Consider the following 19,669-nt stretch of genomic DNA (forward strand, 5'->3'; position numbering starts at 1 on the left):
CCTGCCATACATGGTGCGTTCTCGCTCTCCCTCTCTTTCCCTCTCTCTTTCTCTCTCTCTCTCTCTGCTTCTCTTCGTTCTCACACGAGAAATACATAGAGAGAGAGAGAGAGGGAGAAACCAGACGAGGAGAAAAACCGTTTCTGGCTTGTAAAACACTGCAGAAATCACTGGCCAAACGGAGGAGTATGTGACTCTCTTGCTCTGACCGGAGGCTGAGGCCTGTGGAATGCTTTGCCAGGGGAGGGAAACCCAAAGGCTGTCTCCCGGCCAATCAGCAGGGGTCCTGTTTGTGTACGGTGGCACCAGCCAATCAGATCCTCCTCGGTAAAGTGTGTTTACACTTCACCCGTGAGGTCAGTGCGAGTGCTTCCCTTTGGCTGGTCATTTCTGAAACGCTGCATATTCTATGTGAATTTTTGAACAGGAATTAAATGGTAATAATTGTTATGAATAAAAAAATCTATTTTTATCATTTAATTAAAGTGTCTCAGACTAAAAGTGACTGCTCAGGTTTTTGTTTTTTGATAGTATCATTTCTAATAAACTTAATTCTGAGTGAGTATTTGTGTTTGTAGGAAATGTGCACAGGAGCGTTGGTCTTCTCTGAGTGCTCATTGTAATTTCAGTGATGCTTAAAGCTTCTTACCCACAATACACCTGGGCATGTGAAGGGCATTCTCCTGTCGATATGTCAGCCAGAAGTGAAGAATAATATTTAAACGAAAATCGATTTTTTTTTTCTTCCAAAAGTGTATACTTGTTATACTTGCACAAAAAGCTGGATGTGATACACATTTATACTGGCTGTGGGGATTCTATGGGGGTGGCATTGCACAATGCGGAGAGGACATGGCTGATTTTGACCCCGTGACCTTCAGCAAACCAGGAGAGGGCGGGAAGCACCTGACAAATTCTTTGGGAGTCGAGCCGCAGTCAACCTGTCAACAAGTGTAAACCGACAAAACTGATAGGGTGACATTCTTTAAAAAAAAAATTTTTTTTTTAAACGGACAACTTAAAATATTAAGGATGCAAGATAACGAGAAAATAACTGAAATGTGAACTTGCTCAGATGTTTTTTGTATTTACTTAAGAGAATATTGTACAAACCTTTCTTCTTCAGTCATATTCACTTATGACTGATTCTGGGATTATGAAGCAACAGATGACACATCCCATCTCTCTTTTTTTCCCCTTATATGGCATTTTGAGTGTCTGTTAAAACCTGGTGCCCCCCCAGTCTGGGTGCTGCCGTGGTCCTCTGGGTACATTACATTACAGGCATACATGTATCCAGAGCCACTTCTCTGGCGTTTAATCTGTTGAACTCTGAATCTGGTGTATCCTTGAGCAATGGGTACATCGATTAACCAAAATTGCTACAGTTGAAAATAATTAATATATTACCATTGTGTGTGTGTGTGGTATTTTTCTCTCAAAGGAACAACAGTGGGGCCCTATCTGATAATCTCATTTACTGCTCTCCTAATGAAGGTTCTTTATGCTTTACACACCATGCTGTCATACACTTCCAGTGTGTCCGGTATGTGAAATATAACTTACAACTGGCAGCTCTCAGAAGGTAAAAAATAGCTCCGTCCTATATTCATTACAGTTTTAATCTATGGGACTTCTTTACAGGAGTAGAGGTGGTGGCTCTCAGGGACTGTTGTGCATGTAAACTGCATGTCAGTTTGCAGCGTTCTTATTTTCCATAACCTTTCTTTCCTGCGTGCAGCATATATGTACAGTATATCATGTCTATTCGGTGAATTATCTAGGGGACGTGTATCACGAAGCAACATTACTGAGTTATCTGGACGACTGCGCCGAGTGAAACCCGGAACTTCCCTTTTAACTTCAGTCCATGTTCCAGATTTTGGGGAGGTTTCGGGGTTTTAGCGAGCCATTATCCGGCTAATTCGGTAATCTTGCTTTGTGACGTAGGCCCGAGTACTAGGGCCTGGCATTGGGTAATGTCAGTGTTGCGTTCGTGGCCTGTGCTCGTCCACGTTAGCCCCAGGCTAATAGCCGCAGCTTCGGAGACCAGCTGCCTGTCCTGCCCTTTTCCCCGTGGCCCAGTGTGCATAGCTGTTGTGTATACAGAGCCCCCTCGCTGCTTATAGCATGTGCTGTCACCCCGCCCCTCCGACTGGGCCAGTCTGCCGGATGCCTGCCCTGCACCGGCCCCTGTGCCCGATTTAGCCCACTCGGCTCTCTGGGACCTGAGCATTAGCTGGCGGCCGCTCGGGAAGGGACGGCGGGGTTGCTAAACTTGCGCTGCGCTGTGCTTTTTTTAAGACCAGCGTCTCCACAGGACCGAACCTGACCATGGAGCCCCTCGCGCAGGTATGGTGTCGAATATGAATGTGTGTGTGTGTGTGTGTGACGCACAGAGTGCAAGAGAGCGTGTGTTGGCAGTTCCTAGATTTAAGTGCCTCTGCTGGGGATAAATACAAGCTAAATGCCAAAGCCACAGAGTTAGCTTAGAGTGAAACTGAAGTGGAACATATGGTGCACCTTTAAATAAACCAATAAATTACTGTTAAAAGCAAAATGCTTATCTAATGATATTTGCTTCTGCTTTGTGAATTTTATATTTTTATAAATGTTGGAGGAGGTGGGGCTGAAGACTTCACTCTTTAGTGTGACTTTGAAAGTATGATGAACATTAAACCATAATGAAGTTATTAGGTTTTTGGCATTAAAAAAAGTCTGTCACTGTATTTAAGCAGATGGACCCCCTGTTTCTCTGTTATTCTGCAATCTTGTCATTACACAGACTCCTCCCACCACTCAGTTCTCCATGTAGGCCTAAGTCCTGGGCCTCACCTAGTGACCAAGGCCAGCTTCATGCTAGCAAAGCCAGGGCTGACTGAGAGGTGGAGCCTCTTATGCCAAGTTGAGAAGCCCAAGTGTCCTTCCAGTGATAAATGGGGGGATGGGGGGTGGGCGTGTCCAGGAAAGGACTGTCAGCACCGGCATCTGAGCGAATGTGTTGACATGCCCCATAATCACTTTTTCAGATGGCACCCCCGCCTCTTTCCTGTTTCGCCTTGTCCTGGCTCTGGGGTGGCTGCGCTAGGCAACACCGCAAGGCTTGTCTCCGAGTGTGCTCCACCAGTTACAATGTTGCAATGTATTTTATTTATTTTTTATTTTATTTTATTTTTTTTGGTGTGTCAGGTAGACCTGAGGTTTGCATCATTTGGTTACCTGCACAAAATCACATTGTGATGTCAATGAGCCGTCTGAAGGCGTCGATGGCTTTGGAGCTTTTAAAAATGTAATCTTCGGAGTATTGATATATGTTATTATATATTAATAAATTCTGTATGTTTGTATTTACAAATATATATATAGAGATACGGGTTTGTCACCTCTTCCCCTTCCCCCCCCCCCCCCCCCCCCCCCAACTGTTGCAGGTCTCTGTCCCAAACAAATGGCCAAGAATGAAAAAAGCAGGTAAGCACCATGTTTCACGTCTGTGTTTGTGTACTGGGCACATTCAGTCAACCCTGGCAAGAGTTTGGAACGCTGAATATCTTTGGTACACTGCAAGGCTGAATGCTGCAATTTGCTGGGGGTAAAGATGGCTGATTGTAGTTTCCTTTTGATCAAACATTATGTCTGTACTCTAAGATGCTGTAGCATATGCATGAACATTCATATAACGCCAAAGGCAGAAAATGCAGGTAAATATTAAATGAGTTTTTAGTCCCAGTGAGGGACAGTTAGGTGCACAAATGGTCTGTCAGACAGCCAGCACACAGATGTTGAGTTTGTTAGTGAATTTCTGCTAATGAGACTCTTTGAGGAGGTAAACTGATAAGATTGACAGTCTTGGGATTCTGTTGAACAGGGAGATTAGCTTGGTTTGATTTCTGTTACAGATGGACAGGTTGACTGGGTTTAGTTTTACCACTTGGGGGACCGAATCTGCTGGACCTAACAATTAACATATTCATTAGTTGTCTTAATCATTTCATGTTTTAACCTAAAACTACTTTTTAGATGTAAATCTTTACAATAAAAAAAAAATTATTTTGAAAAAGATCTTTTACATGTGACTTTTTAAGTTTGCATAATGCAGATGTGGAGGAAAAAAGGGAGGTAGCAAATAAATATTCAATATCCGGGTCATTAAGTCCGCTAGCATGCACAGCGTGCGTTGTTCTGTGTCCAAAAATGGCGGCACACCAACTGCTTGCTCAAAGGGGATTTACTAGGACATTCTGGTTTTAAGTTTCACGCAGAGGGGAACGTGACTGTGGGAAAACAATGTACGCTACCATTAGGAGCCAGCAGGACGACAGCGGAGATGGGAAAACGTCCGGTGACTCGGCAAGACCGCGCGGCGCGTAACATTAAAGTAAACGACTCGAAGTTTCACGTCAGTGAAACTGACTGCCCCGACTCGGTCGCAGTCTGGATTGAATCAAACAGCCAGCCCGGTTAACATGGTCAAGGACAGGAGGGCTAGGAGCAGGCCTTCAGCTAGCATTCAATTCCAGGAAGTATTCATATTAATATTTAATAAACAGTGATAAAGTTGGAATGCATGAAATCCATTATTGCCCCAAGGGGAATTTGTTTACACGAGGATGAGCAAGAAAGTTTCCTGATTAATTTACAGATTAAATTATTTTTTTTACGGGTTGACCGCAAAGTCAGTCTAAAGTTTGACTGGGTCTCTGCTCCAGACTGATGGATTGACAGGAAGGAGGTTCTCCATTTTGTCCCTCTGTTTAGACCCAGATCTGGACGGCGAAGTCTACATGAACTTCATGAAGAGCCACTGTTGCTACGACACCATTCCCATCAGCTCCAAACTGGTTATCTGTGACACCACACTAAAGGTGAGGCTCCGCCCCCAAAGTATATCTCTGAAAAGCATGTCTACCTGTTGTCCTGGTCCCTGAACCCAATATACTCTTTAGTTTAAATGAGATCGCCCCCCCCAATCCCCCCCCCCCCCCCCCCCCCCCATCACGGAGACTCTTTGGTCTTCATATGAATTAGTATTTGAGGCACCTTGAGTGCCCCCTCCCAAAACACACACACACGTACAAGCACATAAATGGTCCTGATTTACAATGCACAACCTCTTTCTTGCACCTGTTCTACCAAGTACCAAGGTCTGTAGCAACTGTTGTCTGTGCGTATCCATTACAAACATCTGTTTGTGAATGTGTGTGTTTGACCCTGTACCCCCCCCCCCCCCAACCCCACCCTGGCCCCCCTGCAGGTGAAGAAGGCCTTCTTTGCCTTGCTCGCTAACGGCCTGAGGGCTGCCCCTCTCTGGGACGCCAGACGGCAGTGTTTTGTAGGTAAGAGAACCTGAACAGTGGGCGTCGTTCAGCCTTCACCGTTCTGTGGGTTAACCGTGCGCTAGAGTTGGGTTATAGGACGAGGACGGAGTGTAGCACAGTGGGTAAGGAACTGGGCTTGTAACCGAAAGGTCGCAGGTTCGATTCCCGGGTAAGGACACTGCCGTTGTACCCTTGAACAAGGTACGTAACCTGCATTGCTTCAGTATATATCCAGCTGTATAAATGGATATAATGTAAAATGCTATGTTAAAAAAAAAAAGAAAAAAAGTTGTGTAAGTCGCTCTGGATAAGAGCGTCTGCTAAATGCCTGTAATGTAATGTAATGTTATAGAGTTGGGTTGCAACCCTCCGTATAGAAACCCCAGCTCTGAATTCCACAGTTAAGCAGTCATGTCACGCACAGAGTTACGTCCCGTAAAACGGCTGCAGGAATCCTGAGCACGTAAAATGCTTTTACACAACGGGGCTCTGAAACGAGCACACGTGGGGTTGCGCAAAACAGAGGCACGCGCGTCTATGTGGGGAAAAAAAAACAAAATGAAAAACATGTAAAATATTCAGTGTGGTGCAATGAATACCATTGTAACTTTGTGTGTGTGTCTGTCTTGTACTTGTTCCAAGTGTATGCCTGTGTGCCTGTTTCATAAGCAGGCTTATGCAATGTGAGTGCCTCTCACAAAGTTTGGAGACTCCTCCATTTGACGGGATGTGGACTATTTCTATAAATAAAGCTGTGAAAGGGGTTCCCATGACTCATTAACTTGACCAGCTGAAGGTGCAGGAGGGTCATTAAAAGGCAGAGTTATCTTCCTGACTGTTTTTCCCCTTTGAGGCACTGAGTGGGTGCCTGTACTGCTCTGGGTGTCTGGGCCCACTGAACAGGGAAAAATGCCTGGATGGTCTGACAGTCTTTCCCTATTTCTCTCTACAATAATTAACCCTTTCAGTTAAATTCATTGCCATTCAGTTCAGTTCAGTTCAGTGATGCTGTGTGCGCAAGACTGTGTACCACAACATGGGCAAAGAAATGAACAATGAAACCAGATGCAAGTGAAACCGTTAATGCAGTAAGAGCAAAGAAAATGATTTTTTTTTAAAGACAAACGCGTCCTCCCTCATCTCTGACAGATGAGGCAGGAACTGTGGAGGGTTCAGCTTTGCCTCGGTCTTCATTCATTCCTGTGCCTTCTTCTGTTTCCCAGGAATGCTAACCATCACCGACTTCATTAACATTCTCCACCGCTACTACAGGTCTCCCATGGTGAGTCGCCTCCTTCCACAGTTCCATTGGGCAACTGCAGCTGTGCCATGCAGTGACCTTTTAGTCACGAACCAGAGAAGCTAGTGGTGATCCTTGCAATAGGTAGCAGTGTAGGGAACCGGTCTTGTAACCAAAAGATTTGTTTCCCAGGTAGGACAATGCCGTTGTACCCTGAGCAAGGTACTTAACCTGAATTTACTTCAGCATATATCCAGCTGTATAAATGGATACTATGTAAAAAGGAAACTCAAAATGCTAAAGTTGTGTGAGTCATTCTGGATAAGAGTTGTTGTGCAGCCCTGCTGTATAGTAAGTGCCTAATGATTTTGTTGCATGTTTACTGTTACATACAGAAGGCATCGGCGGTGAAACTGTCAGTTGAGCTGCGGTCTCTTATGACATGATTACATGCACATTTATTTTTTTTCTGAATATGTTTCACAGGTGCAGATCTACGGACTGGAAGAGCACAAGATTGAGACTTGGAGAGGTGACCCACAGCTCAGCATGAATAAGCAGATGAGCTTGATTTCAAACGAGACTGTGGAAACGATCTGATTGGCCTGTGTGTCTTTTCCCCTGCTCCAGCAGTGTACCTGCGGTACTCCTTTGACTCTTTGATCAGCATCACCCCTGAAGCCAGGTAAGCCAGCACCAGCCACACTGCTGCATTATGGGAAATAACGTTATCTTCTGTCTGCTCCTGAAATGATTGACGATGCCAAGGATGATTTTGGAGGGTCCCCTTTTAAAAAGTCAGTCTGAATATATGTATTTTTTTTTAAATTAGTAAGCGATAAATAATATTACACTAAAATACAAAGAGGTCAAAGTTCAGAATAACAGCAGGACCAATCTCTGCCCTGCAGCTTGTTCGATGCCATCTATGCTCTGCTGAAGTACAAGATCCACAGACTTCCGGTGATCGACCCGGAGTCGGGAAACGTGCTGCACATAATGACACACAAGCGTATCCTCAAGTTCCTGCACCTCTTTGTGAGACCCTCTGGCTTTCAACATCTCGAAAATGACCTCCTGTGTTTGTATGTTATTATTCTTTAATATGCTATGTTACCCTTTTGTTCTCCCCCAGGGCTCGGCGATCCCAAAGCCGCGCTTCTTGCAGAAGAAAATCGGGGACGTCGGCATCGGGACGTTCAAGAACATCGCCATGGTCCAGGAGACCGCCACGCTTTACGACGCCCTGTCCATTTTCGTTGAGCGACGCGTGTCTGCACTGCCTGTGGTCAATAAGGAAGGTGAGTTTACTGGCAGGGGTGTACGTGAAGAACGGCTCCCATCCCTGCAAGATTGACCTTCCATTTTGTTTCGTTTTTTTTTCATTTTTTTTTTTTCAAAAATGCCTGAAATATTTGTCTGGAAATACAATTTGGAGAAATAAGGAAGCATGGTCGTATTTGTCTCCACGTGAATGGGATGCTGTGTTGGAGACACAGGGCACATCTCATTCCTCTGATTCAGTTTGTTGGTTTCACTTACAGGGAAGGTGGTCGGCCTCTACGCCAGATTTGATGTGATTGTACGTACTGCTGATCTCCTCATAGGAGCCTACTGTCTGTGGCTGGGACTTCATTTCCACCAGTCCTTCCCTGTTTCATGCACAGATGCAGTGTCAGACAAATAGTTCTGGGGAAAAAAACAGTATTGGGGAAAGTATTGTCATATACCAACAGTTTATGCATATTAGAATCAAATGGAAATGGAGTAATTTTTTTCAATAATATCCAACCATAATAAATGCCTTAACATGCTCATTTTTGAGGCCATCACAATCTTGGGGAACTGTATTGTGGCCTCCCATGGCCTCCTGTTTCATTGGCGGTATAAAAATGAGGTAACGCACATGTAAAATCAATGTGTCATCCATCACCATGGGAAATCCAAAGAACTCTCAGAAGAAACAAGACTAAGGATTCTTGACCTTCACAAGTCAGGAGACATTACAGATGAATAACATAAAAAACTGAAAATAGCACTTTCCACCGTTAGGTCATTAGTTAAGTAGTTTAAAACCACTGGAACAGTGATAAACCTGCAAGTGGTAAACAGTGGTAAAAGTGCATCTTTACTCCACTCACAGTGACACAGGTGGATTAGGAGGCAAAGAAAAAATATGTGGGCCGCAGTTGGAGATCTACAAAACTTGATTGCATTGTGGGGACACAGAATTTCCAAATCTACCTAGTCCACCTCAGTGCCACAAAGCTTTTTTGGAAGGGTTGCCAATAAAGGGGAATTGGAACTGGAAGTGTTACTGTTAGAGGAGACCAAAATTGAACCCTTTGACCACACACACCAGCAGTGGACTTGTCAGAAGGATTCCTATGCTGCAAGGAACACCATACCTATGGAGGAATATGGAGGTGGATCTTTGATGCTGTGGGGTTGTTTTTCCTCTACTGGTCCCTGGGCTCTTGTTAAGGTTACTGGAATAATGAACTGAAGCAAAGACAGACATATTTTGGCCAAAACCACGGGTTCGGGCTGCAAAAGGAAGTGGTTGGCCATCTCCGTCTCTAGGCTTGAACCACATCGAAAAAGTATTGCTTGATTTGAAACGGCAAACACAGGAGAAGATCCCCCCAGTATATGTTCACCAATCCCATAAGCCTGTAGACATACAACTCTATCATGTTATTTTTTGCAAAGGGATGTTACTGAAAACAGGATTGTGAATATTTGTGGCACTTTTTGAAAAATGTATACTCTTATTTGACCAAGTAGGTCAACTGAGAACTTGTTTCTTTTTTTGTAGTGATCACCTTGGGAATAAAAGTGGGCAGGAATGATGTAAGGGATTCTGTAACCAATCAAATATAGGGGGTGATAAATTGGCAAGATGTAAACAGCCAGTTTTTGTGGGAATTTTCCCATGGCATTGGGCTTAACACCCATATTTTTTTTGAAGTGCCATGGGATGTTGAATGACCACAGTCAGTCAGGGCCTTTGTTTAACATCTCACCCAAAGGAGCCACCTTCTGCAGCAACTCCCATCTCCCATTCAAGTACTAACCAAGCCCATGATTGTTTAGCTTCAGCAGTTAGCCCTGAGAAGCGTACAGGGTGGTATGGCTGCTTAGCTTCAGCAGTTAGCCCTTAGAAGGGTACAGGGTGGTATGGCTGCTTAGTTTCAGCAGCTTGACATGAGAAAGCTACAGGGTATGGCTGTTGGTCAAACTTATTTTTATCCATTGGATAATTAATAAATGTAACTGTACTTTATTCAATTATATTTTCTATTATTCTATAATTAAGTGTGTTAATATTTATCATTTTGGGAGATACTGTGTGTGTTTGTATATAAAGTGTAAATGAATATAAAATAAAACATTAAAAATGTATTCTTTTTTTTTTTTGCCAATATGCTGCTGAAAAGGTGTCTGCAGTTATGAATATTATTATATTTCCCCCCCCTTTTTGTCGCAGAATCTGGCAGCCCAGAAGAGCTATAACAACCTGGACATTACCATGCGGGAGGCGCTGCGGGGGAGGGTGTGCTATGTGGAGGGCGTGATCAAGTGCTACCCCCACGAGACCCTGGAGGTTGTGATCGACCGTATCGTGGAAGCAAAGGTAATGCCAGGATGTCTCTTCGTACAGGACGGCCGGTCTGGGATCAGTTTTTACTCGTCGTCTCGTAAAGGGCAGGGTTACGGCGTTCAAAGGGGAAACCTGATCTGAGACCAGCGCTTCTACTCTGAGGCACATCATGGACACGTGACCAAATATGTGTGACAAGATCTAAAGTTTTCCCCCCAGAAATCTTCATTTCAAACTCAACCCGAGGCAATTCAATGAATTTATAACTTACTGTTGTTTTTTTTTAAATGGGAAGTTTTAGTTTAGTATATTTGATAATAAAAGTAAGAAAATAACAAGATTACATCTTAGCATAAAAGTTAAGGATAGCAAAATAAAATATGCTGATTACTGATGCTTTTAATGTGCAGTAGCAAATTTAATCAGTTTCATCAGTTGCTGTTGGTGATGATTACACTTCATGTAATTTGACTCATTTTTTTGTCTCGTAAATGACGTGTTTCTGAAGAAGAACTACATTTTGAAGGCGTTATCTTTCGTTGATTTTTCCCTCTGAATGTGTTAAAGTTAAATATGTATGTGCTGCATTCCCCGAGTTTATATGACTCATTAACAAATTCTCTACTTCATAGCACATGGTAAGATTTTGGTGGTTTTTGTGTTCATCCTGGGTAATGTTTATGCAGCTCTATCTTCTATCAGTCTTCTCTGTCCGTCCATGGCGGGCACTGTTGCTGTTCTGACCGCAGCTGCACCTCTCCCTCAGGTTCACCGCCTTGTGATGGTGGACAAGGAGGATGTAGTGAAGGGCATTGTCTCCCTCTCTGACCTACTGCAGGCCATGGTCTTGACCCCCGCAGGTATCGACGCCCTTTTTTCCTAGCACCTGGGGGGGTCGTCCATCCACCCTCAACACCTGACAGCCTTTCCCCCCAGCCAAGGTAGGCACCCTGCCCTCGTTTCCTCGGCCTGCTACTTAACACTCTAATGTGTGACATCACAAATACGTGACTGGAATGTTCTGAACTGAACATTCCAATGCCGATGTAACAATCACTACTGGTGACTGAAAGCAATGGAGTTTGAGAACACTGACTTTTTGAATTTTGAAAAAACAAAAAAACATTCCAAAAAAAGAGCCAAACTGTTGGGAAAGCACCAAATTGTCCAGAATGTGATTGCATGCTTTAGCACTGGAACTAGAACTTTTTTTCACTGGAACTAAGGGGCCTAGCCCAAACAATGAAAAACAGCCCCAGACCAAGGGGAGTACAGATACTTTTGGTCATATAGTGCATCAGGATGTCCAATGAATGGTAATCATAATTTTTTACATTATTTTTTTCAGAGATATAAAGACTGAAATGGAAAGAAAACAGTGGATAGTGGAAGAAGAAAGGATTTGTACATATTTGAATTCTTAAATGTAACAGTCAATATGACTGTGTCTTTGAAATCCTGTACTAAAACTTTAAGGCAGTGTATTTTGTCTCCATGCAAATACTAATACTTTTTTATATTTGACTTTTTGTAAACTCTGATGTCTGGCTGTTTATTTATTATTTTTTTAATCTTATTAAATCAAATTTTATATGATGTGTTCCAGTGAGTAACTGGACACGGTAAGCTGAACTAGTGATTTGGCACATATGATGATTGAAAACATCACTTAGCTATTTTGAAATAATATCATTGCCTGATTGCTCTGTTTCATGTGAGGAGTAGTACTAACCACAGTCATTATCATACGTAATTATATCCAACAAATAGCAGATTTGGGCGGGTGAAACGGACTCTATCTCTACAAAATGTTCAATAGACAAGAGCCCATTGGAGAGTCTTAAACCATATACTGTACCGGTGTTGTAAACAATTGCATTTTCCCGAGATCCACAATACAGAAAGCTAAATGATCTCTCCCGGTCACTGAGTGGTTTCTACATTGGATCCTTCTGGATAATTGCATTACAGTATCTTCTAATCCGGGGATTAAAACGTCACTTGTTCAAATATTTAGTGTGGAGATTCTGGCGTTCACATGCCTGCAGTATTTTGCACTGTCATCTTCAGCAGCATCATCATCATAGGATTCCCCCCCCCCCCCCCCCCCCCCCCCCCCCCCCCCCCCCCCCCGTTGTCAGTCTTGTTTTAGCACAGCGCTTTTATTATCTTGATCCTATAATCCTCCACACTCCCCCATCACTCAGCCTCCAGAGCTAGGAAAATATCCTGATCGCTGCACTTTGTTTTACATATTAATTTAAGATACTTGTACAGAATTATTTCCTCGAGTAAACTTAATTCAATGCCTATCTTATTTTACTTGAACAATCTTTAAAGTGAATTAACGCGTAATTAATTTAATTTATTTTCATTCAGTTGTTCATAAACTAATGTCAGACAATGCAATAAAATGATAACATTAGCATGTTGTTGCCGTTAAACCAGTCATAGCACGGTATATTATCGTAGACTGGTGTAGAGAACAACTGTTCTCTGAACCGGTAACAATTCAGCTTAAGCTCATATTTATCACCCGAGGGGTTAAAGACTTGTGTGGGAATCCCCGCAGTTAAAGACGAGCTCCCGAGGCGGTGAGAAACGAGGCGGTAACCATTCCTATTCAGAGTTTCGAAGCTTGCATCATGCCCGGAACTGCCAGATTATATTAAACAACCACTTGTTAAAAGAGATAAGTGTAACGTTACACAATCACAATTTTAATGCAACAATTTTCTAGTGGGAGGTCAACAAATTTTGTTTGACGCTGCCCATGTAGCTACACTAGTAGGATTGTGCTGTGGATACACCAGTGAATGCTCCTCTCCAACAGATTTGCTGAAGCAAGAATAGAGACTAGCTGGCTGGCTACGCGGTGCGAGAATGGTGTTAGCCTACACCGCTTTACGGGAAGAAAATTAATTCACCATTCAAGTATGTTACAACGGCAGAAGCAGTAATACTAATTAAAACTGTAGATCTAGTGTTTTTTTCGCTACACAATCAGCCCAGTGGATATCGAAATAGGATAGCTAACCAGCTAACATTAGCTCCGGTTGCTAAAGTGATTAGAGTAGCTATCAGCCTTTGAGGCGTAAACAGAAACCCGTGACAGGAAGAGCCCGTAATATCTGCTCTTGCTGCTGTCGGAGCTTCCATCGACCCTCCCAACTGAACCCCGTGATCAACAAAACAGCACAACAGAGTGGAGGAAAAATGGCGAGCGGGGAGGAGGCTGGACACCGCTCTGTTTCCTCCTCTTCGGTGGGCCTGGAGTCACTGTTCCCAGGCGAGGAAGGCGAAGAAGCTGGCGTGGAAGGGAGCCCGGAGCTCGTACAACTGCGGGAGCGACTTCAGGGTTGGCTGTCACCATACGAGCCCGTAATGTTGTGGATGCAGCGGCTGCTGGTGTGGGAGAGGCCGCTGCACAGCATCTTCGTTGCATTTACCCTGAACACCGCTTTCTGGTAAATCGTCAATATTTATTACGTGAATTGGAATGACAGGGTGATTAACAAGGCATTACACCATACGTTAATACATGACCTAGTGTAACTAGCGGAATGATCGGTGAGTAAGAACACATCATTAAAAGCTAACGTTAGCTAAGCCTACTAGCGAGCTACTTCTTGGAAGAACTGGTAGCGTTAGCTAGCTTGCGAACAAGGATTATTATTGTGAAAGGCGTGTCACTATCTCAGTTTGGTATCTCCCAAACTGTACAAGAAATGAATTAAAAATGTAGTCAGAGTGATTGTTGACATTTAATCGTTTTTGCTCTAGGCTTCTGTCGTCCACGTCCGTGCGACCTGTTTTTCTCCTGAGTATGGCTCTTCTTGGACTAGTGCTTCTGGACAGGTGGAAGCATAAATTGCCCAATCTCACAGGTGGGTGTGATAACACCAGTCCTGGTTGTGCCAAATCCATCTGCATTCCAGTTCACCTTAGTAACGTGGTTCGTTTTATTGCCCGGTCCCATAAACCTGTGGCAAACATTTTATTTTTGCAGCATAAGAGTTCGAAAATTCAGTGTTTAAGAAGACGTCATACCGTTTGCTTAGCGATATTGCCGAATCCCAGTCAGTGAATTAGAATGTAAACAATCCTGTTCCAGATCTCCGACAATAGGATTAAAAACGCCAGAAACATAATTATGAATCTTTCTCTTTCTTACCCTCTCTGTCCCATTGATCTGTGTACATGGAAATACAGCCCAGTTTCCAGAGGCACCCGTCAGTCAAAGGTACCACATCTGCCGAATTTACCCTTGCCTGAAAGCAGCTGTTATTTCTAGCAGTTTATATTTGTGCCAGAATTTACTCCGTGTGATGGATTTATGAATCTGGATCTGAAGACTGCATGTTGAAGCATTGTTTTGGGCACCAAGTTTGTGACATTCAGTAAGATTCCTGAAGTGTATAACCGTGAATACAAATACAGTAAACAATTTGCGTAGTTCTCAAGTCGTTCTAATTGTGGACTGACATGGAAATCAGAACACGACAGTTGCAAGTGTGAATTAGAACGTTTAACAATTAAAAATGAATGTAAACAGCATTTTCGTTGTTTTTGGGTCTGGGCATGTTTATTTTTTTATGAGTGAGGATTTGTTTGATTTTTTTTCCATCCGTTTCGCACTAAATGTGACTGTTCTTCTGTCCTGCTTCTGTGCGTGCGTCTAACCCAGGGAGAGCGTGACGGTGCAGCCCCGGCTCCTCAGTGTTCCGGAACTCAGTCACCACCTGGCGGAGAGCTATCTCACCTGCAGCTTGTACCTCCAGGAGGCGCTGCAGTACAAACGGCTGAACCACGGCAAGGTGAGCGGCTTCTGTTATGAGTCGGGAAAATGTGCTTTACTGTCCAATTGTACTTCAATAATGTTAACGTCAGGGAGTTTTGGCTTTAGATATAGACTAAAGAAGCTCATTTTTTTGCGCGTTAATGTAAAATATGGAACTCTGCCGAATGTGGGTGGTCCCCGCCCTGTACGTTTTCCCGTTTAAATTTAATGAAAGGAGTACGGAATATTTAGTGGGTAGATGTGTTTGCAAAGCGTTTTTATGTAATGAAAAATGCGACCCATTAATGACATCATCTTCCTCCTCTTTCCGCTAGTTCTGTGTGGTGGTGTGTGCAGGCTGCGTGGTTCTGGCTGTTGTGGGGCATTACGTACCAGGAGTTATGATTTCCTACATCATACGTAAGTGTAAATGCATGGTCATCTATATAAATGAGTAGTATGTGTAATGGTAATAAATTCGAACAGAATTCAAATTTCTTTAGTACGCCTTTCCTCATGCGTTTAGTGGAGCACAGTTTGCGTGGCTGTGGAGACTGTAGTATGGCTGTAGTTTTATAAAGGGACTGGGGTAAAGCTAATGTACCCATTTGCACATTTCTAGAACAACATTTTTTGCTTTAGCATGTACCAGGATTTACAAATGGATAATATGAATGTATGACATGTATATCCGTATTTAATCTTTGATAGGGTCAGAGAAGCGAACTGGTAATCCTACATATATAATGGAAAAAGCTATATGAATAATACATAAATAAAAATGTATTGGCTGTATTTTTGTTGACTGTACAAATAAAGCGCCATTTTATAGCGGCACTGCACAGCAGCTCCTTGTGTTATTTGGCTGGGCGCACCTGTAGCCTGAGCGGTGTGCAGGGTAAGCAGTAAGCGGGCTTTGGTGTCCCCTCCCTCAGTGCTGAGCGTGCTGGTTTGGCCCCTGGTGGTCTACCACGAGCTGATCCAAAAAATGTACACGGGGCTGGAGCCCATCCTGATGAAACTGGACTACAGCATGAAGGGGGACACGCAGCCACACAAGAAGAGTGAGTGCAGCTCTCTCTCTCTCAGGGGGGTCGGCCTGTCTGGAGTAGTGTTTCAGTGCATGCTAACCGTGCTAGCCGCGCTGGAGCGCCACGGGGACTGGCTGTGCTGTAACTGAGTGTGTCTCCCGCGTGTGCGTGTCTGTGACTGTCTCGCACGTGTGTGTGTGTGTGTGTGTGTGTCTGTGTGTGTCTGTGTGTGTTTGTGTGTCTGTGTGTGTGTGTGTGTGTGTGTGTGTGTGCGGCTGTGCTGTAACTGAATGTGTCTCTCCCGTGTGCGTGTAACTGAGCGTGTCTCCCGTGTGCGTGTAACTGAGCGTGTCTCCCGTGTGCATGTAACTGAGCGTGTCTCCCGTGTGCGTGTAACTGAGCGTGTCTCCCGTGTGCGTGTAACTGAGCGTGTCTCCCGTGTGCGTGTAACTGAGCGTGTCTCCCGTGTGCGTGTAACTGAGCGTGTCTCCCGTGTGCGTGTAACTGAGAGTGTTTCTCGCGTGTGCGTGTAACTGAGCGTGTCTCCCGTGTGCGTGTAACTGAGCGTGTCTCCCGTGTGCGTGTAACTGAGCGTGTCTCTCCCGTGTGCGTGTGCGCAGAGGTGAAGAAGGAGTCGGAGGACGGGGCCGAGCCGCAGGTGGAGACGGAGAGCGAGAGCGAAGAGGAGCTGTCCTGCTTCGCCCCCACGGTCAGAGTCTTTCACTTTACCGCCGTGGGTCAGCGGGTCCAAACGTGGCTGTGTGTGTGCTTGGGTATGTGTGCATGCATGCGTGTGTGTGCGCACATACTTACACTGTCCCAGTACTCCAAAAAAATGGGAGGGGAAAAGGTGGAGGCTGCATTTTGAAATAAAATTTATTAATTTAAAAAAAATGGAATTAACATTCATAGTGTGTCATGTGACAACACTCATCTTTAAAAAAAAAAAAAAATTTTTTTAAAAATTGGTGTTCAGTAGAGCAGCTGAAATTCCAGAGGAAGCAGTATACAGAGTTAAACTGCAGTCAAGTTACTGATTGATGTAACCCGTTCAGTCATGCCCACGGCATTCTTCAGACAGCACAAGACTCGTTACCACGGTAGCAGAGAGCGTTGGATCACTGGGCCCCGGCTCGCCGCGGGGGGTTGTTGACGGTCGCAAGATGGCCGATCTTATTAAGGGCAGCATGCCGTTGATCAGCGGCGGGAGATCGGCTGCTGACCGAGTCTGTCTTCCCGTCGGTCAGGTGGACGCGAAGACCACCGCCCTGGCCATGGCCATCACCGACTCGGAGCTCTCGGACGAGGAGGCGTCCATCTTGGAGAGCGGCGGGTTCTCCGTGTCCAGAGCCACAACCCCACAGCTCACCGACGTCTCCGAAGGTACCGCAGTGCACACATGCGCCTTAAAACGTAGCATACAGTTATTATCCCTCTGCATGGGCACAAGGGCCTTCCTTAAAACCTAGCATACAGTTATTATCCCTCCTCATGGGTACAAAGGCCTTCCTTAAAACGTAGGATACAGTTATTATCCCTCTGCATGGGCACAAAGGCCTTCCTTAAAATGTAGCATACAGTTATTATCCCTCTGCATGGGCACAAGGGCCTTCCTTAAAACCTAGCATACAGTTATTATCCCTCCTCATGGGTACAAAGGCCTTCCTTAAAACGTAGGATACAGTTATTATCCCTCTGCATGGGCACAAAGGCCTTCCTTAAAACGTAGCATACAGTTATTATCCCTCTGCATGGGCACAAAGGCCTTCCTTAAAATGTAGCATACAGTTATTATCCCTCTGCATGGGCACAAGGGCCTTCCTTAAAACCTAGCATACAGTTATTATCCCTCCTCATGGGTACAAAGGCCTTCCTTAAAACGTAGCATACAGTTATTATCCCTCTGCATGGGCACAAGGGCCTTCCTTAAAACCTAGCATACAGTTATTATCCCTCCTCATGGGTACAAAGGCCTTCCTTAAAACGTAGCATACAGTTATTATCCCTCTGCATGGGCACAAAGGCCTTCCCTAAAACGTAGCATACAGTTATTATCCCTCTGCATGGGCACAAAGGCCTTCCTTAAAACGTAGCATACAGTTATTATCCCTCTGCATGGGCACAAAGGCCTTCCCTAAAACGTAGAATACAGTTATTATCCCTCCTCATGGGTACAAGGGCCTTCCTTAAAACGTAGCATACGGTTATTATACCTCTGCATGGGTACAAGGGCTTTCCTTAAAACGTAGCATACAGTTATTATCCCTCTGCCTGTAAATTGTAAGCGTAGTGATATATACAATATACTATAGTGTTATGTAATGATACCTGTACATGCAGTATATAGTATTATTGTGTAATGTAAAGCATGGTTACACACACACAGCTGTATCAGTGCTGACCCTGTATTAGGGATAGACAATGTGGTTAAAGATGCATCTCTGTCCGTGGGGTCTTAGTCCAGGTCGTGTCTGTGAGTGCGTTCTCTGGCTGTGACGCTGCAGATCTGGACGTGCAGAGCGTGCACAGCGAGCACGAGGAGGCCTTCTCCAGCGACCTGCCGGAGTTCCCCTCCGTGGAGGAGTTCTCCATCGAGCAGAACCTGCTGCAGTTCCCCCTGCGGTCGGCCGCCCCGGACCGGGGCGAGGGGGCCGCCGCTGACCCCCCCGGGCCGGAGCCCCAGAGCCCCGCCAGCCTGCTGATCCAGCACCTGGCGTCCCCGCTCCACTTCGTCAACTCGCACTTCAACGGGCACGGCCGGCAGGCGGGCGGGGCCGAGGCGGGCCGGCAGGCGGGCGGGGCCCAGGCGGGCCGGCAGGCGGGGGGGGCGACGGGCCCCAGCCCCGCCCTGGAGGCCCTGAGCGAGGAGATGGTGAGCACGGCCATCTCCAGTGTGGTGCGCAGCACGCTGTCCGCCCTGCTGCGCTCCAGCGAGGCCAGCGAGGGTCCCGCCATCGCCGAGTTCCTGCCGGACGAGACCCCGCCGGCCCCCGAGGCCGAGCCCGAACCCGAGCCCGCGCCCCAACCCGAGGACCCCGCCGCCGAGGGGGCCGAGAAGGACCAGGCTGCGGACACGCCCACCGACACGCCCACTCCCGCCGACACGCCCACCCCCGCCGAGGAGGAGGACTTCGAGCTGCTGGACCAAAGTGAACTGGAGCTGATGGACAGGGAGCTGGGCCTGAGCTCTGAGGGACAGGAAACTGCTGTAGCCCCGCCCACACAGATAGCCCCTCCCACCCAGCACCCCGAGGAGTCCTAGCTTCCTCACTGCTTGTAGTTTCGTTTATTTATAGTAATATATATAAAAATATATATACACACACACTCACATACATACACACATACATACATACATTCGCACACACAGGTATACCCTTTCTTCTGCCGTAGGTCAGATTGCGTACTGGGTTGGGGGCAGCGGGGGGGGGGGGGGGGGGGGGGTGGGTGGAGGGGGTGTGGCTATGGCTGAGTAATGCCCATGTCACCTATGTCCAGAACCGGCCCTGAAGACACACACACACACACACGCGCGCACACAAACACTCACACAAACACACCAAAAATTTACCAACATACTCCCTTGATGTGGTTTTTCGTTTTGATGAGTTTTAAGTTTACTACTGTGGGTTTGTCTCTTTCTTTTTTGTTTTTTGATTGGGGAGGGAAAACAAAATTTGACCATCTACTCACCGAATA

At 45.4% G+C, this 19,669-nt stretch overlaps 2 protein-coding genes across 6 annotated transcripts; both read left to right on the top strand.

Annotated features, from left to right (window-relative positions):
* The first annotated feature begins 1,492 nt into the window (after window positions 1-1,492).
* On the top strand, window positions 1,493-12,073 carry LOC118222686 (5'-AMP-activated protein kinase subunit gamma-1-like). 4 transcript variants are annotated; one of them, XM_035408454.1, is made up of 13 exons: window positions 1,496-2,352; window positions 3,429-3,468; window positions 4,756-4,862; window positions 5,252-5,333; window positions 6,539-6,597; window positions 7,042-7,087; window positions 7,186-7,240; window positions 7,467-7,593; window positions 7,691-7,856; window positions 8,100-8,137; window positions 10,046-10,192; window positions 10,926-11,100; window positions 11,508-12,073. In XM_035408454.1, exons 1-12 carry the CDS (start codon window positions 2,335-2,337, stop codon window positions 11,040-11,042), a joined length of 1,002 nt encoding a protein of 333 aa, XP_035264345.1. In that variant the 5' UTR covers window positions 1,496-2,334; the 3' UTR covers window positions 11,043-11,100; window positions 11,508-12,073. The 4 variants fall into 4 exon arrangements, with proteins under 4 accessions (XP_035264344.1, XP_035264343.1, XP_035264345.1 ...); XM_035408453.1 differs by lacking the exon at window positions 8,100-8,137 and having other exon boundaries at window positions 1,493-2,352; window positions 7,189-7,240; window positions 7,467-7,640; XM_035408452.1 differs by lacking the exon at window positions 8,100-8,137 and having other exon boundaries at window positions 1,494-2,352; window positions 7,467-7,640.
* Window positions 12,074-12,724: 651 nt separating this feature from the next.
* On the top strand, window positions 12,725-19,285 carry retreg2 (reticulophagy regulator family member 2). 2 transcript variants are annotated; one of them, XM_035410601.1, is made up of 9 exons: window positions 12,725-13,626; window positions 13,943-14,046; window positions 14,372-14,402; window positions 14,847-14,976; window positions 15,275-15,359; window positions 15,875-16,003; window positions 16,591-16,679; window positions 17,218-17,353; window positions 18,430-19,285. In XM_035410601.1, the coding sequence occupies exons 1-9, from the start codon at window positions 13,376-13,378 to the stop codon at window positions 19,230-19,232; spliced, it is 1,758 nt and encodes a 585-aa protein (XP_035266492.1). In that variant the 5' UTR covers window positions 12,725-13,375; the 3' UTR covers window positions 19,233-19,285. The 2 variants fall into 2 exon arrangements, with proteins under 2 accessions (XP_035266492.1, XP_035266493.1); XM_035410602.1 differs by having other exon boundaries at window positions 12,728-13,626; window positions 18,475-19,285.
* The last annotated feature ends 384 nt before the right edge of the window (window positions 19,286-19,669 follow it).

This window comes from Anguilla anguilla, chromosome 3 (genome assembly GCF_013347855.1).
Source record: "Anguilla anguilla isolate fAngAng1 chromosome 3, fAngAng1.pri, whole genome shotgun sequence".
Taxonomy (NCBI): Eukaryota; Metazoa; Chordata; class Actinopteri; order Anguilliformes; family Anguillidae; genus Anguilla; species Anguilla anguilla.

Coding starts and splice junctions, on each gene's coding strand:
- LOC118222686 (XM_035408452.1), top strand. Junction 5,334..6,538: donor CAGACGGCAGTGTTTTGTAG/GTAAGAGAACCT, acceptor TCTGTTTCCCAG/GAATGCTAACCATCACCGAC. Junction 7,857..10,045: donor GCCTGTGGTCAATAAGGAAG/GTGAGTTTACTG, acceptor TTTTTGTCGCAG/AATCTGGCAGCCCAGAAGAG.
- retreg2 (XM_035410601.1), top strand. CDS start 13,376: ATGGCGAGCGGGGAGGAGGCTGGACACCGCTCTGTTTCCTCCTCTTCG. Junction 14,977..15,274: donor AACGGCTGAACCACGGCAAG/GTGAGCGGCTTC, acceptor TCTTTCCGCTAG/TTCTGTGTGGTGGTGTGTGC. Junction 16,680..17,217: donor TGTCCTGCTTCGCCCCCACG/GTCAGAGTCTTT, acceptor CCCGTCGGTCAG/GTGGACGCGAAGACCACCGC.